Source organism: Hylaeus anthracinus, unplaced genomic scaffold (genome assembly GCF_026225885.1).
Source record: "Hylaeus anthracinus isolate JK02 unplaced genomic scaffold, UHH_iyHylAnth1.0_haploid 0, whole genome shotgun sequence".
NCBI classification, from domain to species: domain Eukaryota; kingdom Metazoa; phylum Arthropoda; class Insecta; order Hymenoptera; family Colletidae; genus Hylaeus; species Hylaeus anthracinus.
The window spans coordinates 2,912,094-2,935,805 of record NW_026533254.1 but is presented as its reverse complement, the minus strand read 5'-3'; the positions used below and the strand labels follow the sequence as shown (position 1 = coordinate 2,935,805).

Genomic DNA, 23,712 nt, shown 5'->3' with positions numbered 1-23,712 from the left:
AAAAGAAAGATGATTCTATTTTTATTATATTTATTAAAAAAGTCGTTTTAATACGACTTCAAATATAAAATTTAGTTGATGTTAGGTACGAGCATAGTGATACGCTTAGTTCCAATCCTTTAAGTTAATAATGAAATATCTTTTGATAACAATTTGTAGATCAAAACAATGTACATTGTATATCATAATGTACGATAACTCGAATATTTTATATCAAAATGTATTCTACATTTATAACCTTCTCCAAGTGAAATCACTTGTTTGATGTTTATATTACGATTTAGCAGACATTTTATATGTACGTGGATGTAACTGAAGAAAAGTTTAACTTCTCAGATATTACTACGTCAGTGAAGCAATGGATTAAACAAAATTATCTTATTACTCATAATTTTGACAAAGATAATTTAACTAATTTCTGTTATTGAGTAACATAATATTCTTTCATTAAGAAGGTGTATAATAAACATGCGTCTGATTTGTTTTTGCGTTAAATAATTATTAGTATTTAAGAACATCAAGAATACACCTACTTCGTGTAACAACTATAAACAGCGATTATGTATTTTTATAACACATTATTTACCATCTAGGTAAATTATATCACCTTTTTAAAATACCAGAAATCTGCTAAATAACCACATAAATTAAAAACTCCTAATATTTATACAAAATATATTATTTACAGCTTCTATTTAGTTATATTACATATTAAATAATTTTCAAATATTTAGATAGAAGTAAAGTGTAAAAAATAATGTTTTTCAATTGCAGACATAGATGGTAAATAATATGCTACAATGATTTACATGGTGAACATTTTATTTGAAAATGAAAAGATTTATATTCTTGTTTATGTTACAAATCTTTATTTTATTCTGTATATGTAAAATGAAATTGTCCATATATATATATATATATATATATATACATATATATTATATATGACCAATTCAAATAAATTGTACTATTAAGGGAAATGTCGCCTAACTTAAATAGACGCTTATGGCTAATTGCTTGGTGATATGAATCGAATATGTACAGATTCATATATTTTATCAATATCACTATCACCACTAATTGTGGTGAATAAAAAACAAAACTCTTTTAATATCAGAATTATATATGCAATGTTATACATTATTAAATTGAAAACAAATTTTGAAACGCTTAATTATTTCCATTAATTATAATAAACATAAATTTCATTAAGCAATAGCATAGTACAATTTTTTTATGGGAAATAAATATATAAAATGTAAATGTATTTTTGGGAGGATATATAGATTACTTTATAAAATTTATAACTTTTACTTATAAATATTTCCTAAAATTCCAATTGCACTATGCCATTGAGAACTCAATTGGACACTATATTAATTCCTTTAAAATTATTAGCTGATTGACTTTTTATCATATTTTTTTAAACTGTATTTTTTAATTTTTTAAATAATTTGCAACTCTTTATAATATATTGCATTGAATTATTATGAAATTATTTGAAAAATATTTGTTTTATTTTATTGAAAAATTCATTAAGTAGATTTAGTAGACAATATTCAAATCACCAAGCACATAAGCTGGCTAAACATTAAAAAACACCAGAAACAAGTTTTTTTCTTATAATTTCTCTTTGTTATGGTATATTTTGTTGCAGCTACCATATATTTATAAGTAGTTCCTTATAGTAAGCAAATAACAAATACGAGAAGTATTTATTACTTTCTTTGTTTTATTTTTAATAGTAATTTAAATGCATTCATAAATATTTCTTGTTATTATGGGAAAGTTAAATATTTTACATCTTGCATTTGTTAACTTGAAAATATTTGTAAAAAAAATACAGCATTCTCCATGCATTCAGTTACATTAAACAGATAGTATTTATATCTTGTAATAGGTAACAACTCTGATATGTAAAGATTTTTTAAATTAACTTTGTGACAAGTTGCGCATTTACCTAAGGAGTGCTTAGGCTGTGAATGTAATGAAAACTGTTGGAAAATCTATTTGTATATAAATAAAGAATTTATAAAAACAATGAAGTTTTAATAAAATACATACCATAAATTCCATTAAAAAATTGTCAATTCAATTTATTAATATACACAAATAAATTTAGCTAGTACTATTACATACTGAGTAAATATGTTAGTGTACTAACATCAGCAACATTTTCGGGTTTCATACCATCATTATCTTTTATAGATAGAGCTCCATTAGAAAGTAAATATTTTACAACATCGATATGCCCGCACGATGCTGCATAATGTAATGGGGTTTGTCCATCTGCATCTTGTGAATTTACATCTGCTCCTTTCTTAATTAAGAGTTCTATGATTTTTGCATAACCACGATCCGCAGCCCAATGTATCGGTAATAAACCTTCTGTATCTGTTACATTTACAAGTTTTGCTTCTTTGTCCAACAATTCTTGCACTTTTTCTTCATGACCTTCTTTTATCCAATCCAACAAGGTTTTGTCAATATCATTTATTTCTTCTTCTGTGTTTATTAAACGACTAATAGCAACCCAACCATGTGTTTCAGACTTTGCATCTTCTTCCCAGGTAGGACTTATGTTGGTTAACTCTAGTATATAATTATTCATAGCATCGTCATGACTCATATCATTAAGATTTTTCCATGCTTCCCATTTTTGTCTAGCTTGCACTTGATACCAAGTAGGCTTTGGAACGTTACAAGGTCCAACTGTAGCCTGCTTGTATAAAGCATAGAATCTAAGGAGTTCATTTGTATTTAATTCTGATGCCAATGTTTGTAAATAACTTGCAGCTTTATTGAATGTTTCTTCAAGACACATTGTGAAGGTTTTTTTTACCTTACTCTGAGTATCGATTAATGGAACTTTTTATAACAAACAGTTTGTTGCTTTCCAAAATATGAGTTTTACTAAGTACGTTGTTTACTGTAATTATATCTTTGAATTCTACAACTCCACATCCTGTGCTGATACCATTATTGTTAAATATGACTTTTGCTTTTGTCACATTACCAAACATTGAAAAATATTTCTTAAGATCAAAATGAGAAACAGTCCAAGGAATATTACGTACATAGATTAAATATCCAGAACCCATGACAATTTGAACCTATTCAAGTTGCACGTTGTATACTTAATAAATGAATAGTATGATCTTGCATTAAATCATATATGTTTATGTCAGAATCACTGCCAAGTCCAGCCAACGATATATGAGTGCAAGTGAGATTCCATTTATTTAACAGATGTTCTATGGACCAATCTGCGCTTCGTTCCTGATACGTACAAAGAAATTTTGCATTCGGATTTCTCTCCAATAAGAAAGCTATTGTAACAACTATGTCCTCAAATACTGTTGGTTCGTAGAAACAATCAGATCCAAGAATTAAATCCAACGGACCAATGGTAAATAAACTAGACAAAAATAATCCCCATGTAATACCGACAATTTGAACTTGAGACAAAACACCATTTAATTCGCAACTTCTTCTTATATGTTGTAGACTTCGAGGAAGACTAGCAGAATCGCTTAAAGTTACAATGGCACCACATTTACTAGCTAAAATCCCAGGAAGAGCTGTACCCGATCCAAGTTCTAAAACTCTTTTTCCAACAAGTTCTTCTTTGTGTTCCCAAAGAAACCAAGCTAATACAGGTGCAGATGGCCAAGTATAAAAACTATAACTAGCTTGAAGTAACTGCAATTAAAAATGCATTATGAAAAACAATTGCATTTCTTTCTAGAAGTTGAAATTCAAAACCTCTGTATAGTAGCAAAAAATGTTCAATCGAGGATATAAAATATTCTTTTCTTTTATTTAATAAATGTAAATTACTTATATGAAAAATGTTTTGAAAAAAGTACATAACCAAACACTGCGTAACACCGGTAGTACGAATGAAAGTAGAATTAACCACTGTCCATTAATATAAAATATAAATAAAGATTGTATTACCTCTGGAATATAAATCTCTAAGGTATCGTTACACTGCACGTTATCCTGGGTCTTACGAGATGTGAACAAAAATTTTTTCACTTGCTCGGATATAATTCCATCGGACATTAGGCTCTCTGTGGGTGGACTGGTGTCGTGTGAAATACTTTCTTCTAAACCTGGCATGACTAATTTTCAAATCATTTGTACTAATGCTTTCCCATTTGAATTATCAAGTTTGAAATAGAAACCATAAACTTGAAATTTTCATCGTCAACAAATAAAATCTGTAGAAAATACAATCACTATTTTGTCCAGAGTTGTCGTCGATACACTCTACAATAGAACATATAGATAATGTTTAAACTTCTAAATGGCGGGAACGTGTTTAGAAAATATTTTGCTACGTATTTATTTGTAATATACGAACCATTATTGTTATAATTATAAATGTAATACTCTTTAATTAATTTGTTTGCGTGTGAAAATTTCTATTTTTAACAGGAACTGTGCAGGAACTGAATATTCACTTTACTTTCACGATGGTACTTTATGAGTTTTTATATATAAAAAAGGAGAATAGAAATCTATACAATACCTTTTGTCCATTGATATTATTTTTGTATAAAGTCTAATGAACAATACATTCAAAATATAACTTATTCAAATTGTTAACAAATTATTGGACATTAATTTAAAATAAAAAAACATCATTATTACTATAATAGATATTCAAACAATATTGATGGTTGATGATTTATTATTCATTTTTCGTTATATTAATTAATAAAAATTAAATTGTGTACTGATATTATTGTAATCTACAATTTACTATTAAAAAAAACTACTTATAGATCTACTATCTTGTGCCTTACAAAAAGTCATATTTAATCTAAAAAAGTTATACTAATTAGTCCACCTATTTTCTACGTACTTTCATTTATGATTGAAGGGAATATGTAATAAAATACGATATGCTTGTGACATTTATATCGTTTAGTAACACTTACATGATGCTATGTGATACTGTGTGTTAGTCGACTTGATTAAACATGGAGGAGACTGGCAACGAGAAGTTCCTATCAAGAAGGCGTTCTGCTGCCCTTAAAGCTTTTAAAGTTAAAGATGAACGAGTAGCAACTTTTAAGAAAGTACGTACGTAATTTTTAATATGTTCTAATTAAATGCAATTATTTTGTAGCAATCTTTATTCAAAGTTTTTGCATATTTCCCGGCATTATTCCTGAAATTGATATGTTGTAAACAACTCTTACGGCAACACTACATCGTTTGTCTTTTCAAGGTAACTGCGATTTTACAAAAAACTGAAACCGCCAGAACTGCAGAGGAAACGGAGATTCTTCTTTCGTGCAGTGACGTCGTGAAAGAGGTTAATTTAAGGTATAGCCATTTTGAAAACCATTGATTGTACATTTATGAGCATTTCAATTTATTTTAAGCCTTACTATCATCGTACAAAGTGTCGATTACTAACTTTAATCATTATCACAAATTGTGGATGTAGGTTTTAGCAATAAATTTCTTATTAAGTAATGATAAAAATTTTATTAATTGATTTGTCAGGCAAGAGAAAAGACACAGGGTGAAAGCAAGATTAGAAGAAGTAGAAGATGCACCAGAAATTTTAGAAGAAAAATGCATGCGATTAGCTGCAGCAATAAGCAGAGCAACATCTCTCGCTGTTTATACTGGTGCAGGCATCAGTACAGCTGCTTCTATCCCAGATTATAGAGGAACAAATGGTGTTTGGACTCGTTTACAACAAGGAAAAGACATTGGGTAATGTTGAAATTGTTTATAATCATAAATGGCTTATTTGTCATTGTTATTGCTGGTATTATTATTGATAGCATTTTAAATTCATTTGCTGTATATTTCCAGAAATCATGATCTAAGTCAAGCAGAACCAACAACAACGCATATGGCTCTTTATGCCTTATATAAGGCACGGGTTTTAAAGCATGTAGTTTCCCAGAATTGTGATGGACTTCATTTACGCAGTGGGATACCTCGCACATTTTTATCCGAAGTTCATGGGAACATGTATGTGGAAGTTTGTAGAACATGTAAACCATTTAGAGAATATTGGAGATTATTTGATGTTACAGAAAAAACAGCTCGGTATTCTCATGGCACTGGTAGATTATGTCACAGATGTAACTCTGTCTTGCAAGATTCAATTGTTCATTTTGGTGAAAGAGGCAATCTTCCATGGCCAATTAATTGGAATGGTGCAACAAGAGCAGCAAAACAGGCAGACGTTATATTATGTTTGGGTTCTAGTTTAAAAGTTTTGAAGAAATATCCATGGTTGTGGCAAATGGACAGGCCGATTCACAAACGTCCATCACTATATATTGTAAATTTGCAGTGGACTCCAAAAGATGAAAATGCAGTCTTAAAAGTAAATGGAAAATGTGACGATGTTATGAAAAGGGTTATGACTCATCTCGGGTTGGAAATACCACAATATAATCGTGCTAAGGATCCAATATTTTTTCATGCAGTACAACTTGGAAATAATGAACAGTGTACAACAAGTCAACCTTGTCTAGAAGAGCCATGTAATATTACTCACAAGGAGTTAAGTAAAATCAGTGATAACTTTTGTGAAGATATTACACCCCAAACGAAAGAGGAAGAAGATTGCATCTCACCCAAAAAAATAACTGAATCAGTGTCCACTTATCCAGCGCCATTTTTTACTGCATTACCATTCTTGTCCATGGGTTTGCCATTTCCACCAATGTACATGTGCCCTCAATTAACACCACTTTTCTATTATCCATTTATACAAATACCAAATATGACCATGGAAACGCCAAAACCCAAGCCAGCTTGTACTTTTTGCATGGAAAATGAAGGTTCGCTCACTTGCCTTTATTATCAACGAGACACGGATGTTTCCTTAATAGGAGCTGAAAGCAAACAGATAGAAGATACAAAGACATTAGTAATTCATGCAGATTCTCCGATAGCACCTCCTAAAAATCCTGGATGGTTAGGCAAAGGATATCGCAAAGGCATGAAGAAGAAGCGGTAGCATTTACTCTGTATGACATGGTATATGACTTTCTCTTTCTCTGTTATTATGTGAATGTATAACATATAGTATATGATATTGTACGTAAATGCCTCCATATCACGATGAAACCGGTGTACACAATTTACGAATGTATAGCGACTTACTTCCAGTATCCAAAATTTGAATAATCAAATTAAATTATGACAATAGCTCTTAAGCTTTAAAGTATAGGCAATCTATTCTTATCCATGAAACTTTCAAAATTAAAATTTTATAGCAAGCAAATTAATTCGATGTATATTTGTATCTGATAAGTTTGATTTTAAAATGATTACTTTGTAAATTTTACTATTATTGTTTTTCTGTGAAACATGCTTGATTCGCAATTATTATTGTTATTTTATAAGTCATTATGTTGTGATTTTTAATTATAAGGTTTTATTTAAGCAGATGAGTGTTGTGCAGATCACGATAAATTCCTAGTGACCAAAGTGATATTTTTCAAATATGTTTTGATTTTTTTTTTATTAGTTGCTTTGTATCTGTATAGTTGAATGTATCATAACTTTTTTTTAAAAAAGAAAATTGGTTTATGAGTATCGCATGCATGAAGCTTCCTTATATTTTTTACTGTACTGATTTATCATTCCAGTTTTGTAAATATGAAGTAAGTAAACATACAACAAGATTCATTCTATGAACATAGTGGACTGTTTATATCAGATCTCAAACTGAGGTTATTAGTTATCATTGTGCAGTGGTAACAGATAGAATAAAATGAAAAGAATCATTTCATATAAAATTTAATTTCCATTTTCTACTTTTGTTCTTTATTTATTACATCACTGAATCGTTTTATATACACTAAAAAGAAACTTACGTATATAGAGATACATTTATTCTAATATTTTTTTCTGCTCTTCTCGGTCGCAGTTTGTTAAACATTAGTTAGTCTGCTGATATTATAGACTAATCTGTTAGATCAGAATATAATTCTTAATGTTAATAAAATTCTAAACATGGTACGTTATCTTCTAAAAATATTAACGTACCATGTATTATTATTATTTTACTATACATTAATTGTTATTTTTATTTATATATTTTATTTACACGATTCAATAAATTTATGCTATAACGAGATACAATAATTATCATTTCTATTTTATAATAAGTTTTACTTATAATTTTAGCAGTGCTATCATTGTTATTTTAGACGCTTCCTAATAACTACATAAATAGTTAATCATTGCATGTAAATTGTATGTTTAAAAATTGGGCATGATTTAATAACCAGATCATGTGCGTTAATATATAAAATGAAATTTCTAATGTTGTAATTCCAAAAAATTCCGTTTCACCTTCCTTATTTTTTATTTTCGAGATCATATTTTCCGAAATTTATTTTAATTGGTATTGAGTTAAATTCAACGGTCGGTCAATAACATGATTTTCAAATACTCTCTATTATGAAAATGTTATATAAATTTTGAAAAATATAACAATAATTATAAATAATTCTGTAATGTATAATAATATCTTTAGAAACTAAACAATTTCTTTTTCAAGCAGACTTTTGTATTGCCAACAGAAACGGAGATTTTTGGAATTATAAATTTTTTTAATAAGTTAAATTTGATACTGCGTAAAGTATCTTAAGTGGTTTGTTTCATTATGAAAATAGATTTCCTTGACGATTCACGTTTTAATTAATGCATATTAATGCAAAAAACTAAACAAACATTGTACTGTACTCGGCAATATTATTAGAAAGTATACTGTCTTCATCCAATATAAAAATGTAATAATTTACTATATGATACATTTAATTACTTAAGAAATAAAAAGAATATATTAATACATGTATCTTGTCGACATCAAAACTATTGTATGTTAACATACAGGCTCAATTACAAAGAAATAGATGCAGATCTGCAAATATTTCGGATCGACTATTAAATATAAGATTTTTCTGCAAATATTAATACGTGATAACTATAACAATTTTCGATATGTTTAGCAATTTACATGTTTATCCCATTTGAATCGTGAGAAAGTGCAATAGACAGTGACGGATCTAGAAAATTTCTTAAAGGGTAGCGTCGGAAGGTTAACAAAAAATCATACAAAAATTCGAGATTTTGAAAATTCAAAAGTCCCATCTTTCGAAATAATAAAAATGAATTCGGAATTATGATTTTATTGTTAAACCTTTGTCCGAGATTATAGAAATTGCTTGACGCAACTAACATTTAGGTAATTAATAGATTTTTTTTGTTAGTGAGAGGGATGAGGGATAGTCTTTGTAGTCCCTCCTCCCTCTTGTGTGTCCGATTGGAAATAGGTGTTTTCAAAATACGAGCCTAACTATACAAATTGACGGATCTGTCACTTGCAAAATTGACTAACAATAAGAGAAAAAGAAGCAAAGATATACATGAAAGATCCATGTAGTGCAATAAATGAGATAAAGAGAATCCGTAATTTAAGAAAAAAAAAAATAAGGAAAGGGCGTTTTGAGCATTTTAAGGGTATTTTGAACGTTTAAAGTAATAGTAGAAAAAAGTAAGAGAGAAAGAGTTAGAAAGAGAGGTACGTAGAAAAAAGAAAGGAGAGGCGAGTTGTGAACTCGTGTGCATACACATTGGCGTAGGCGAGGTCTCTCCATTTCTCTTTTTTTTCTTTCTTATGTAGAAACTAGTTTGCTGTAGATAATTTTTAGTACCTGAATCGCCATTCAACGGTTTCCTCGTATAAAGCGAAACCCGACGTTGTTAAGGGTAGATTTCGCGTAACAATACTTTTATGTGGATTCGTTACGGGAGTGTAAATCTGGTTTCGAAAGTGAGAGTAAATGAAGAAGAAAACGACAGCGAGATCGTGGAACACGCGCGTATGTTGCCAGCGATATAATTTGCTTCTCCCTGTGAAAGACGTATTCAGATGAGTGCTCCGTATCAAGCAAGAATCGGTCTTTCAACAGAAATCAGCGGAACTTGCATAGTGGTGAGTGAACATTGTCGAGAGCCATGAAAGATACACACAGAATGAGGTGCACCAGCGGGTGGGACGGGAGGGGCGGGGAGGAGGGGGGGGGGGGAGAGAAGAAACGAAAACGACAGGGACACAAAGAGAGGGAGAACTACAAGGGCTAATGCTGCCAGAAGGGGAGACATTGGAAAAGCCTACAGTCTGTTGCTATGGTAACCCTCTAGAGCGTCACCCTTATCACACAGACTTCATAGTGGTAAGGCTTACCGTAGTATGTACTTGGCTGACATTACAATAGTATACGTCGACCGCTCATTAACTTCTTGGCTCTATATGTATCCGCAACGAGACCTTGTTCTGAAGCACGTGGCGTTCCTTCTATTCAGTCACCGGAAACAGCGTAAAAATACTAACGGTGAACTCTCTTCGTTTCAGACATGAAATCATCTTTCCTTCTCGCATTTTATTAAACGTTCGACCTTCGAAAGAAATTATCCTGAATATATTCTTACGAGATTTTAAAAATCGTAAACGTTATTAGACTTTAACCTCTGATGACATGCCGTGCTCGTCGAGAGATTTTTCTCCCAAAGTTAAAAATTTTGCAAAAATTATTAATGCATAGAATTATTATACATGTATGTTTAATATAATATAATAAGTCGATATAATTAGAAACATAATATTTAGTTATCGCAGTTAAAACATGATCTGTGTTAATATGATCTAGCCTTATCATAGGGGGAGGAAGCGTGGCCTCACACCAGACATGAGGAAAATTCATAACTAGATAAAAATATCGAATAACGAATAGAACATAAACAATTATCTATCCATTACTTGTCAAATTGAAATTAGAATTTAATTTATTGTATATAATGAAATATTTCACAATGAAGAAATGACAAATTAATTGTTTATGTCATTTGATTTATTCGTTATCTATTATTCGTATAATATACTAACATTCACACTTATAGATGCCTCAAATTAAACGCTAACGATAATCAAGAAATTTATGTGTTCTATTAAAAATTAGGTGTCCTTGAAAGTAATGCGCATTTTAGTCACGCGATAGAAATAATTCTTTAAATAAGAATATTATTAAAATTCAATATTAATTAATTTGTGAATATTTAATTATCTAAAAAATTACCTAAATAATTTTGTTTCGAAAGATAAAATAATATCCATGTAATTTGAGGGTTAAAACTATGACACACGCAGTGTATGTATAGTTCAGGCTTTGAAACACGTTTCCCTAGCAATGATGCATTTTTTGAACGGGGAATGATTCAACAATAATGATGACATAGACATGGATGTACGTACATACTTCTTTTTTTTGCATTCAAAGAACCAGTATGGTGTTGCGGAGGAATGCAATAATGGCTGAATAATGACAGCAGACCATAGATCATTATGTTTGAAATTGTGTTTCAATGCGATTATCAGTTAATAAATGAAGGTTTCGAAATGCGCAATATTCCGTCCGAGACACTTTAATAATATTTAATTTGTGACTTAGTAATAGTAAGTAACATTCCTAGTATAATGATCAATGCCACTGCATTTTCTCCTAGATCCAGGTAAATAGCTAGATTCATCGCTAGACTGCGGATGTTTATGCATTTACGAAAAATTGTAAATATACAAAAATGTTCAAGGATATGCACAACTGAAAAAAACATCTAAAACAAAGCATACGTCACAACATTTAGAAGAGAAGCCATAGTTTTATTCAAAATTTTGTATATGTGTTTGAACAAATATGAATATGGATAAATATTCATCGATTATAGATCATTAATTCTGTTCTTGTTATAGATGTGACACTACCTGTCGTTTGAACAGTCTGTACAAACTAATTGTGTTCTAACAAACTATCGATAAATTGGAAACTGTTCAAATGATTAATTACGCCACGGGTAAGGCAGGATATTTGTTAGATAAACCTTACCGATATGTTCAACTTGTATTTAGTAGATCCAGGACAAAATGAATAATATTGCTCCATGTCCCAAAAATATTAATTATTAGTCTCTTCGCTACATTGTGGATTTTACGCATCTATAGTTTACGTTAATATGGAAAACATATATAAAATTCCCCTTCGAATTTCTTTTTGAAAATTCTATTGTCTTTTAAAAGGTATCCTTATCATCTTCTCTGAGTAATAAATACTCTAATATTGTTTAATAGTAATTACAGCTAATATTCTCGTACATTAAATAGCATAGAGGCTCTAATATTATTTAATCATAATTACAGCTAACATTCGCGTATATTAAATAGCATATACTTTTTATCGAAACATAAAGAACATCTGAACAAAATTTTATCTGGATTGAATAACAATAGAAAGAGTTATAGGGAAATCACAAACCCACAGATTTTGAATGCGAATAGATATCTGTAGTGTCGGTATACGGAACTTGCTTAGTAGCGCCTTCTAGTGTAAAGAATGGGAATCGTTTTTCTACAAGCTTGGTCGTTTTGCCGTCGGGAGCGCTGACCACAGATTTAAAATTAGTTCTATATATTAATATAACAATAATTGTAGCTAATGTATTAATAAATTGTGCATGCATTGTGATAAAACAAATATTCATGACCTTGAAATCATGGTAACAAATGCCCTTCAGAAAGTAAAGCGATAATTACACTTTTTTTCGCGCACCTAAAGGCAACGGATATACTAAGGTAATCAAGATAAAGAAACTACTCCGTGTACATACTTATGTGCGTATATATAACACGTACATAAACCCAAGCTTATGATCTAAGTTAATTGACGTTAATTTGTTCTATTATTCTGTTGTCCCTATTATCTAATACACAGAGTTATAGAACAATTGCCAACTGTGGAACATTTCTTCTCATTTCGTTCTTCGAAGCAAAGTTTTAGGAAATAAAGTAAAATATTTCTATTTCTGACTAACTATAAATATAGCTAATTATTAATTATTATTAAAACTGTCAATTTCATGCCTCGGAATCACATGCTCTCTCTTTTTTTATAAAATAATATTTTATTCGTTAGATTCTGTATAGATTCTTTAACGGTCGAAAAACGATATTTTGCCAAAATTTTTGTAAAAAAAAAAAACTGTCATGATTTTGTATTTTTCGGGTAGAGTTAGTATTATCTAATCTCTCCGTACATTTGTTTTTCTTATCTTCGTTATGTACACTACTCGACCTTAAGTGTTTGTCGTTTCATTTTTCTTCAGCCGACTCTAATAAATAGATCCCAGTTCATGGAGCGCAATTATATTCTCTTCCATGTTGCAGGATGAGTCTGATAACTGTGCCAGACTACAGCTCTGTTATAAATGAAAATAGGAAGAAGTCGTAATGAAAAATATTTATATGATATTATATTGTGTTCTTCGTTATTTTGAAACGATTGATGAAACGATTATTTTCCCCAGATGCATTGGTACAATTGAAAAGTACAATTTTGCATTCTTATTTTAATCGAAACTATTTGATTTTTTTTATATAAATCTATTTCTCGGGTCATCTTGCGTACGAAAACCCATACTTCAGGAGATATTTCAGTTTGTTTTTAACATTTTAACATTACTTAAACTCCTGTGAAAAATTACTTTTTATTTTGTTTTCAGCGTGTATTATTATTTTTTCCTCATTAAAAATATCTCATTAAAAAGTATAAGCATTGTAATTTTATCTATATGGACGATTTTGTTTCCGGAAAGATTTATAAAGATTCTTTGAACTCAGATATCATTAACTTTATTAATTACATCTATTAAAATATAAATTACTAAAAGATAAGGAGTCTATAATTAAAACTAATAATTTTGCATTCGTACGTTATAAGAGAATGCTGTATAAGGGCTGAGAATTGTAGTGATGCGTGTCAGGGCACCGATACATCTAGTTGGTGGTTAGAAAAAATAATTTTCTTTTATATTCTTTCTTCTCCTTCGATTTAAGTGCCATCTTCCTCTACTATGGTACTAAATAAAAACTGTCGATGAAATATGAAATCATAGTATAATATTTCATTGTTTTTTTATTTGGACTATTATGACGTTAGCTCTTTGTATTTTAAATGTTGCGTAATGTAGCATTCCAAGTAGTAGGATTTTTAGGTTAACTTCATGATAACAATTTCGAACGAAACTAGAAGAATTGGCAGACCGTTGGGTTAAATTACCGAGAAACGAATTGGAAAAAAAAACGATATCCAATTGGGTTCCGAGACCTAAATCCATACAAGGAGGAGATTTATCGTTACCGATCGGCCGAGCACTCTAACGGTGGCATTCGATACTAACCACGACAGTGCTACGTGCGAAGTCGCGACGAAGTAGTTTTGTACTCTGGTTCGGTCGTCGTTTCTCGTTTGCGTTCATCCACTTACAAAAATCATCGCGTTTTCAGTGTACACATTGTTTGGAGAAAGGGAAATCGTTGCAGTCACAATTAACAGTATGTCGCTCCTCTTTGAAGGTAGTCTGTACCATTCCACGTTAACGTAATAGGAAAAGACGGTGTGTCGGAGGGCCAGGTTATCTTCCTTGTCCAAGAAAAGTTTCGTCGGTGGACAATGGCGCGGGAATGTTGCGTTCCAGAATCGACGTGTGCACGGCGTAGGTGATGATCGGTGTTTTTACATGTGGTATGGTGTTTATAGTGAACAGGAAGAATTACATACCTTGCTGGATTGACCAGCCCGACGTTTTTCGGATACGAGCCGAGTCGTGAGCCGCCATGAGGCGCATTAGCGGTAAGCCAAATGCTTTCTTAACCATATTCACCGATATTTTTTAATATTTCTGAATTACTCCGAACACCACGATCGAATAGCTTTTTTCCACGTTCGTTAAATTGATGTAGTCAAATCTTGATATGTTGAAGTTGATGGGAAATTGAGAAGTATTTCGAGTTACACTGATTTCTTATCCAAGTTTCGACTTACAGAGGCTTGATAAGCAATTTCGACTTACGCTATTACTATTACCTGTATAGAAGAAAACAAAATCGAATACAGCTTCAACTATATAAAGTGATTATGGTTAAAAATTCACCTTCCTTTGTATCGTGTTTAAGCTTGAATCCATTTCACTTGCACCAAGGTGATTATTATCGATGACTGTCGATTAAATCGACATACTGTAATTAACGGTTTTGGTTATTGTAGTTTTTTTTTTATTTTCTAAATTGAATTGTTCAGTAATTTTGATTTTTTGAAGGAGAGGAACAAGATTTTCGAAGTTTTTAAACAAATTCGGTGCTAATTGTTATGAATTTAGTGAAAAAAGTCTCTAATTTGGATTGTACTTTTCATAAACAATTGCAGTTGTAATTTTTACTGAATCAGAGAATTGACAACAATATGATTAAATGCTTAGAAGGATTGACAAAATGAAATCTAGCATAAGGCAGTACAATATAAAGGACAGGGAAATAAATTAGAGTTGTTTGGTGTCTAGAGTACTAGAAATCAGTGAATTGTATTTTGAGTTGTAGAAGTCAATTAATATAAACTTGAGTGATAGACGTCAAATAGGTATATGCATAGGTTTGAGTTATCGAGTATTTATAATGGGAAACGAATGAAGATTCGTCTAATAAAGGTGTTAGATTTAAAGAGGTTTTGGTTGCAAAGGTCTGATAGTACTGTTGTGTAGCATCATAATTACGAACATTTTTACTCATAAGTAAGTATTATGTTTTGACAAGCTGTTAGTGAAATATTTAGTTCCAGAGATAAATTATAAAAGTAACTCTGTTTTCTTATGGTAGATATAGTAATTTCCCTTTAGTTGCTGTTTCTTTTGTAAATACCATCTATTATCATTTAGTACTTTATGTAACCCAATGATTAACCTTTTTGAGCTCTTGGCCCAGTTTAAAAGAAGATTCATTGTCTTTTTAGTCTTACAACATATTTTAACACTTTGAGTGCAGCGTCATCCATATCTGGATATTACAAAATGTGCTGCTAGGGCTTTGTCAGTTCTTTTTTAAGTAAAAAAGTGGACTTCTAAGACCTGAAGAGAATATGATCAAAATAAGCATAGCACTCCAAGTATTAAGCCAGTGGTTTCTAAATATATTATACGATGTACCCCTTAAAAAGAGAATCTGTGTCTGAGTTAAGTGGTAGGTTTAAAATCAGTACAAAACAAATATATTTTAAGAATAATTAAATTTTGATAATTAATGTATTAACAGAAAGAAATGTTTCGATATTCACATTCTTCTCCATTAAAGATTTTTGTTTGCATTTTTTTGGAGATTCTCTCCAAAGTGGGTTTACCCTCTATTTATCAAAATGCTGCATTTAACCCTTAACAAGTATAACAAGAAGATTTTGATAATAAACTCAAGGAAGGACAAATTTTGTTCAAAATAAGCAGTAGTTTAAACAAAAATATATTTTAAATATTTCGTTTCCATTAGGTCTTCTTTGTTTAAATATAGTAACAAATAGTGAAAACTAGGTGGTCTATTGTGTATATATTATACATGAAAAATGATACATGTTTAGTTTTACTTATAATGGTAGTATTATGTATACTTTTGCTGACATCTTGAAAACTAAAAGTAAGCAACGGTTACATGTATAGAAAAACATTTTTTAAAATTAGAGAGGTGACCTTTGATTCTAAATAATTACCATTATTTAACGTCTTTCACCGTAACGCATACACTAAAGTTAAAGAGTAGTTATTCTGAAATTATATTTGTAATAGTTATTGACAATTTTCAGATTAATCGGTAATTATGAATTGCAATTGTAATCTGCAATTATAAGATTATTGATTTATTATTAATCTGGCTCATGTACAATATTTTGATCAATACTAGTGCACATTACGATAAGAACAAGCGCTTTCACACTCCCTTTGATTTTTAAGGAATCACCTTGGTTATCGATTCGTTATAGTCCGATATTAGCCGTTTGAAGAAAGGATTGTGGTATTGAGGTGAGGACGAAGGATGAGTAAAAGGGGGAACTAGAAGAAGGTCTTAAAAGAGAGAAAAAAAATAGACAGCGAGAAGGAGAAGCAAGAGGAAATATATAACCCGTGTTTATCGTATTTTTTCGTTTCGTGTCGTTCAGTGTTACAATTTAAAATCAAAAACTAATTGAATTAAATTTAAAATATCAGGTTGGACATAAAAAGTCACAATGACACTAGTTCATTCTACATAAAGTTAATTAATTTAAACGTCGAAAACTTACGCGAGATTTACGAGATTATTTAAAAAGAAAGAAATTACAAAATACAAATAGAATATAAACATTTAATGTAAATATTGCATGTTTAAACAGAATCTATATTAATGTCGCATGTTTAAATCACATAAAACATTGTCTTCGATAATTATTTTTACAAATATTTTTTATAAATCATTTATGCGTAGACAAATTTCAAGGTCAATTTCAACTTGCAAACTTTTATTTCTATTACTTTTTTAAATAAATTCCAAACTATCAAAATTATTACTTAAATCACCCTTCCACATAATTTCACGTGGGCTCCAATGTATTTTTGAATTTTACCAAAATCCGTGAGCCAAAGTATACGAAGTGATCGATTTCGGGGGGAATGGCCCATTACGAATCTAATGGATTTAGATAAAAATAAATGTATGAAAAATTGAAAGCCAGGTCTCTTTATCTTATGTTATGTCATTTAATTTGTTTTATTATTCCATACCATTATCACGTTATCAGTATTGATCGCGTAAAAGCTATCCCATTTATTTGAATATGATATTAATTTTTATCAGTGATGGACAAAACCCTAGGCTTCGAATAAATCTGAAGTTTGCCGATATGTTTGTTTCGTTTCCTCTTTTGAACATTTTCCAGAGAAAGAAACGAGACAAACACATCGGCAAACTTCAAATTTATTCGAAGCCAAGGGTTTTGCCCATCTCTGATTTTCATATAGTCAATTTTAGTCAGTGTGAATATTCTTAAAAATTTTCCATTAATTCATTTTTCACATTCACATATCGTATTAGTTTAAAACTAACGCAAAGAAATAATTAACGAAATTCGTTTTAAACCGAAGTAATTTTCATTTAATACTCCTTACGACTTCGATACATTCAGCAGTACAACCTTGAGAGAGAGGAAAAAGAATGATCTGGCAGAACATTTATTTCCTATTATGTCTTTCTTCTACTGTGTTTGCTCTCTGTCAAGCAGTTTAAAGATACATACAGTGAGTCTCAGAAATATTCGGACACTAGTGTATGGTTAGCTTTATGACTTAATATCGTAGTTATTAAAAAAGCAATTGTCTTCGTTACTTTTTCCAATAATAAGTCATTTATTAACGTTATTACAGATGTATACATTAATCCAAAAATTTACATAAATTACATAATAGCAATAAACAAACGAAAGAATATCAGATTTTCGGGTACGATAAAACACGGAGGATGCATTGTAATGGTGTGGGGATGCATTTCGACTTTCGGCGTTGGCAATTTAGTTTTTATCGATGGCATCGTGATTAAGAATGCTTATTTGAATCTTTTAAAAAGCAATTTAAAACAAAGTGTAGAAAAATTGGGGATTGCTGAAGATTTTAAATTTTACCAGGATAATAATTCTAAACATAAGTCGCGCATTGTCTAAGAGTTTTTATTGTATAATTGCCCCAAAGTCCTTCATCCACCTCCACAATCACCAGACCTTAACCCTATAGAAAACTTATGGGATAAGTTGAACCAACGGATTCGCAGGACACCCATTCGTTCCAAAGAAGAACTTAAAATTAGGCTTCAAGAAGAATGGGTATCCATTTCGACAGAATATTACAAAAAAATAATGTCTAATATGCCGAATCGATTCAGACATATTATAAAAGAAAAGGGATTTGCAACAAAATATTAATGTGGAACATATAATGTTTAATTTTAATTAATAAATGTTATTCCTCATAGTGTCCGAATATTTTTCTGACCCGAAAATGCGGTATTCTTTCGTTTGTTTATTGTTATTATGTAATTTATGTAAATTTTTGGATTAATGTATATATCTTTAATAATGTTAATAAATGATTTATTATTGGAAAAAGTAACGAAGACGATTGCTTTTTTAATAACTACGACATTAAGCCATAATGCTAACCATACACTGGTGTCCGAATATTTCTGGGAGTCACTGTATTTCGATTTCTCACTTTAAGTAATACAATTAGTATTTAACGTTGTCATATTCAGCTTTTGTTTGTCTTAAATTGCGGTAAAAGCTTCCGTACTGTTTTTATTGTTATGAATAAGAATATAGAGTCGTATATGAATGACCTTGGAACGACCTAGTCCTTCGTCTGACTTTTAAGCGAGATATCGTAACAGTAACTACGTAGTTGAGCGATAAAACAGCGTAAACGGCCTGTTTTTAAATATTTAATTGGAAAAGTGATTTTCAAATGTGCAGCAAATAAGTATATTTTTATTGAAAAATTATTCATGGTCGATGTACGTTCTGTGTGCAAAAATTCTGTAAACATGTAGACGAGCATGTTAGCGTAATGGAACGTAAAAAAGTTTCATGCTTCAAATGCTTCTGTGGTAAAGAAGATTTATTTTTTCTCCTAACCTACTTTTACTTTACGCACATTGGCTCGTTTCACCTTTGTGGTACGTTCGTTTAAATATTTTCAGTGTATAACAATTCGTATAACGTGTCTAAGGTTAAAAAGCACGTTACTGGAATCGAACGTGGTATTTTGTGCACAGTAGATAGGAGATTACATTTTATCATCGTGGACGTGACATAAACTATTAAAACTTGTGCATACGCGGCATACTGTGTCAAATGGAACTTGAACCCGTATCATTAACCGACTCTTTTATTTCCTTCAACCACTTGTCCTACGTTTTCTACATATTCTTCATATTCTTCATTTTAACATACACATATTTCTATCTGCACAAGGTGTTCGGCAACAGGTGTCCGAAACTTCAAGGGGTGCTTCTACTTCTTTTATTTTCGCATATAGAATTACCTCTTAAAGCTTTCGGCACCTTTTACCGACGATAGTATAATTATAAGTACTAGTTTAACATTTTACCAACCGGTAGTGATTAAACGTATAAATTCAATAATATTTGTTATCTTGACAACATTAGTATTATTCAATCTTTATTTTATCTTACTAATCTACGTATAATAATACAAATTAATCATAAATTTATGGTTCTGGAACCATTACATTTTAAATCTAAAATTGTTTGACGAGAAAATTAATATTAATATAACTTTAATATGACTTGTATTATTTTTATCTGATTCCGATAAAATTACTAATCTACGTGTAATAATAAAAATTAGTCATAAATTTATGGTTCTGGGAGCATTACATTTTAAATCTAAAAGAATAAGACAACAGAGACCTTGACGGCGAAATGCCCAAATTTATAACGAAATAGTTTCTATTGTTAACGCTAGATAGTGTGTTTTTGAGTTTCGTATACCGATATAGCAGATACCTCGGTTCGTTGTACCGATGTTACGTTACGATTTATAATTATGGCAACTGTAGTAGTCATTTACGAATGCTTTCTGTGACATGGATAATTTATTTTCCAGGTATGTACCATTTGAAGAAAATGTGCAGACCGAAAGGGGATAAAACAGTTGCCCTCACCTAAAAACGTATTGCTAAGGAAAAGATATCTGAAATAAGGTAATCTTTGTCGTTTAGGAGTGGTCCAACTTCATTAATTGGGACTTGACGTCCATATTTCTTTTTTCTGAATACTGAGAAAAATGTCTGTTCACGTAGACGTTATGCAATCTAAATTCAGAAAGTTGAACTTCTCAAATTTTAGAGTAGTCATCGTTTCTAAGTAGTTGCGTACATTCATAAATTGTTTTGAAGTATTTCAAAATGAATTCGAGTGGAACTGTTTCGCTACAAACTTTGACTTTTTGTCACCGAGGGCGATGATTATAGATTTAAAATTAGCGTTACATTACTTTATAATAATAATTATAAATAATATTTTCGTAATTTAAGTAATTTATATTTTCCTACGAAACATACACAGCACACGCAATAATTTTGCAATGCATATACATATATGAATTTTAGTAGCCATCAAATTTTGCTTATTGTTATTCTTCTACAGTTACTGTAATCATTAGGCACGCTTGTAATCTGTTAGAATAATGATAATAATAGTAATATGCAAAAATTTATGGCTACCAATCTTCGTATATGTATACATGCTTTGGTCATCAAGTTAGGACTTAAGTTATTTGATGCATGTATAGATTCATTACAGTGTAGATTAGCAAGTTGATAATTCAATATACAATTTCAAAACTCTACTTAAACTAAAGTTACAAATGATCGAATATGAAGGTGCAGAATTATTTTGTACACCTAACAAATCTCTCAATGTGTGTAAATTATTCTGGACAAACAGTCAAAATGTTGGGACGCATAGCTCATCGAATTTTTATCCGATTCACTTAATTCAACAAATTGAAGCTTAAATTGAAGGTAATTAAGTTTATATGCTAATGAACCTCGACTCTTAATGAATTATTATTATAGCATAAAGTTATTGCAAAATAACGGTCGACATGTATCGTTCATTTTCATGTTTTTTGCCGTCATTTTTGCAATTAACAATTTCTCTTTTTGCAAATTGAGGTTCATACGCATTTTACGTACCTACTAAAGAACAAAATTTTCTGATTTGACCTATCAGATGTTTTTCCAGGGCTCCACGTATCCCACCGTTTTGACCGAATCCTTTCCTTGCGACTACCATATCTATACATACATGTATACATTCAAATTAAATCTACACTGTCAAATTTTCATCTTTGAACGTCCCTTTATATGTAAAAAAAGTTTCAATAACATAAATTAATCATATCTGGAAATTATATGCATTAGAAAAATACATTAGCTGGACCAGACTCCCCCCCTTAAGGGGGTATTATCGTCTAGAAGTTTGTTTTTTCAGTAATTTTTAGGAATTACTTTTGCGAAAGCTATCAAACCTACAGTACCAGGGTTTTTTTATGCATAATAAAACACGTTTCAACTAACAACACAAATTTTAATAAAATACTTCATTGAAATCTATACAAGTTATGCGCTGTTATGCAGATTGTGGCGTGAAACACTCGTTCAATCGGGCGCACAGGCTCTGCCGGTTCTAGTCGTCTGAGACAGAAAAACAAATTTTTTTTTCAATCTATATGAATGTAGTTATCGTCCGAACTAGAATTAAGTAAGTACTAAATTTTTTATCGGAATCGCAGCTGTTTGAAAATTAAGGTTTAATTTCTCCGGAAAATTATCAACTAAAATATGAGAGCAGGGCTAAAATATTCAAGCTATCGGTATAATTCTAGTTCAGACCATAGGTGATGGTGCCCTCGAAATGTGTGTAAAACCAGAAGTCAGTCGGTCCAATAGTTTTTCAGAAAAACGTGCGCCCGACTTGAAAAAATGTCGTTTCGAGAAAAACGCGTTTAAAGTTTGCTATACATTTAGCACTAATACTAGTGAACAACCTTTAAGTCTCTGTAACTGTATGAGAGCTCTACGAATTTCAAATTAATATTTTAGAGGCACTTTCTCAAAACCTCAAATGATAAGAAAATGCAAAAGAAAAAAAATCGAATATCTGAAGTTTCTAGACGATAATACCCCCTTAAGAGAGGTTCGCGTAAGTCGACGACTAAAGGTCGATTCAGACTATACGACACGGACCGTCACGTTCTGGCAACGACACGTACCGGCACCGAGACGACAAAACATTAAAACACGCGTTTTAATGGAACGATTACCGATTCTCGTTGACGGAACGTTCAGGTCGGTGTCTGTTAAGTGTGAATAGTTCCATTAAAACGCGTGTTTTAGTGTTTTGTCGTGTCGGTGCCGGTACGTGACGATCCGTGTCGTTACAGTTTGAATCAACCTTTACCCGTGCAGGGTCGATCCTGCCGGCGTCGATTCACCTGGATCTCGAGATTCTCGAGCCACTCGTGAACGTCTTTCTCCGTTCAGCTCCTTTTAATATTTCCACGTGGAAAGTTGTTTCACGTGTCGCGGTTTCGGGTACCTACGCGTAGAAGCATTACCGGGGGCGACCTACGCCGTTCTCCGGAAACTCGTCCACCCACCTTCGACCTCGCCTCTTTGCATTCGCTACAACAACGTCTTGCTGCTGTCGCCAACGCGAACCTGCACCCGACACCGACCGTTTTTGACAGTCCCGTCCGACTGTCTCTGTCGTTTCCATCGCAGTATTTCCAACGAGCACGCATGCCCTATACCCTCGGAAATCAGTGAACAACCATCGATCTGGTGAATTCAACTATCGAGCGACTATTCCAAATTTAAGACATTTTCAACGCGCGAAGTGGACTACGTAATGGCGGTAGGGTGAACTTGCCGGTTGCGGTTGAATCTGGTATTATTCTTCGAGAAAATTTGTCTGACGAAAGGCCAAGTTTATTGGAAGTTGTTATAGTTACGAATTGTCGAGGTGGTATCAAGTTCGTTTGCATCGAATTAATTATTAAAGTGAATTCATCGTTGGTGTTGGACCCATTGGAACTGTTGATATGATCAAAAATTGTCGAGGTGGTATTAACAGTGCGTTTATATCGAATTAATTATTAAAGTGAATTCATCGAAGTTGGAGTTTGATTCGTTTAAAGTTGATATAATCACAAATTATCAAGGTGGTATCAACAGTGCGTT

General features: G+C 31.3%; 4 protein-coding genes across 4 annotated transcripts in view; 2 read left to right on the top strand and 2 right to left on the bottom strand.

Moving 5' to 3' along the window:
* Nucleotides 1-2,070: 2,070 nt before the first annotated feature.
* On the bottom strand, nucleotides 2,071-2,973 carry LOC128896239 (acyl-CoA-binding domain-containing protein 6-like). The gene has a single exon (XM_054159465.1). The coding sequence runs from the start codon at nucleotides 2,822-2,824 to the stop codon at nucleotides 2,132-2,134; it is 693 nt and encodes a 230-aa protein (XP_054015440.1). The 5' UTR covers nucleotides 2,825-2,973; the 3' UTR covers nucleotides 2,071-2,131.
* An 8-nt stretch (nucleotides 2,974-2,981) lies between these two features.
* LOC128896237 (histone-arginine methyltransferase METTL23) lies at nucleotides 2,982-4,263 on the bottom strand. Its single transcript, XM_054159463.1, has 2 exons — nucleotides 3,961-4,263; nucleotides 2,982-3,702 (listed from the first exon to the last, which is right to left on the bottom strand). Exons 1-2 carry the CDS (start codon nucleotides 4,123-4,125, stop codon nucleotides 3,118-3,120), a joined length of 750 nt encoding a protein of 249 aa, XP_054015438.1. The 5' UTR covers nucleotides 4,126-4,263; the 3' UTR covers nucleotides 2,982-3,117.
* Nucleotides 4,264-4,950: 687 nt separating this feature from the next.
* On the top strand, nucleotides 4,951-7,586 carry LOC128896208 (NAD-dependent protein deacetylase sirtuin-7). Its single transcript, XM_054159415.1, has 4 exons — nucleotides 4,951-5,090; nucleotides 5,243-5,340; nucleotides 5,524-5,739; nucleotides 5,842-7,586. The coding sequence occupies exons 1-4, from the start codon at nucleotides 4,992-4,994 to the stop codon at nucleotides 7,001-7,003; spliced, it is 1,575 nt and encodes a 524-aa protein (XP_054015390.1). The 5' UTR covers nucleotides 4,951-4,991; the 3' UTR covers nucleotides 7,004-7,586.
* A 6,386-nt stretch (nucleotides 7,587-13,972) lies between these two features.
* Nucleotides 13,973-23,712, top strand: part of LOC128896126 (caskin-1) — a 26,853-nt gene continuing 17,113 nt past the window's right edge. Inside the window, exon 1 of the mRNA XM_054159346.1 lies at nucleotides 13,973-14,735. Coding sequence (XP_054015321.1) covers nucleotides 14,720-14,735 — 16 coding nt within the window. The 5' untranslated portion in view covers nucleotides 13,973-14,719. The remainder of the gene's footprint in view (nucleotides 14,736-23,712) is intronic.

Bases quoted from the DNA above. Each gene is read 5' to 3' on its own strand.
- LOC128896239 (XM_054159465.1), bottom strand. From the start codon at position 2,824: ATGTGTCTTGAAGAAACATTCAATAAAGCTGCAAGTTATTTACAAACA.
- LOC128896208 (XM_054159415.1), top strand. From the start codon at position 4,992: ATGGAGGAGACTGGCAACGAGAAGTTCCTATCAAGAAGGCGTTCTGCT. The intron at 5,341-5,523 runs GTATAGCCATTT...TTGATTTGTCAG, and splicing joins GTGAAAGAGGTTAATTTAAG to GCAAGAGAAAAGACACAGGG. The intron at 5,740-5,841 runs GTAATGTTGAAA...GTATATTTCCAG, and splicing joins CAACAAGGAAAAGACATTGG to AAATCATGATCTAAGTCAAG.
- LOC128896237 (XM_054159463.1), bottom strand. From the start codon at position 4,125: ATGCCAGGTTTAGAAGAAAGTATTTCACACGACACCAGTCCACCCACA. The intron at 3,703-3,960 runs GTAATACAATCT...TTTTAATTGCAG, and splicing joins TAGAGATTTATATTCCAGAG to TTACTTCAAGCTAGTTATAG.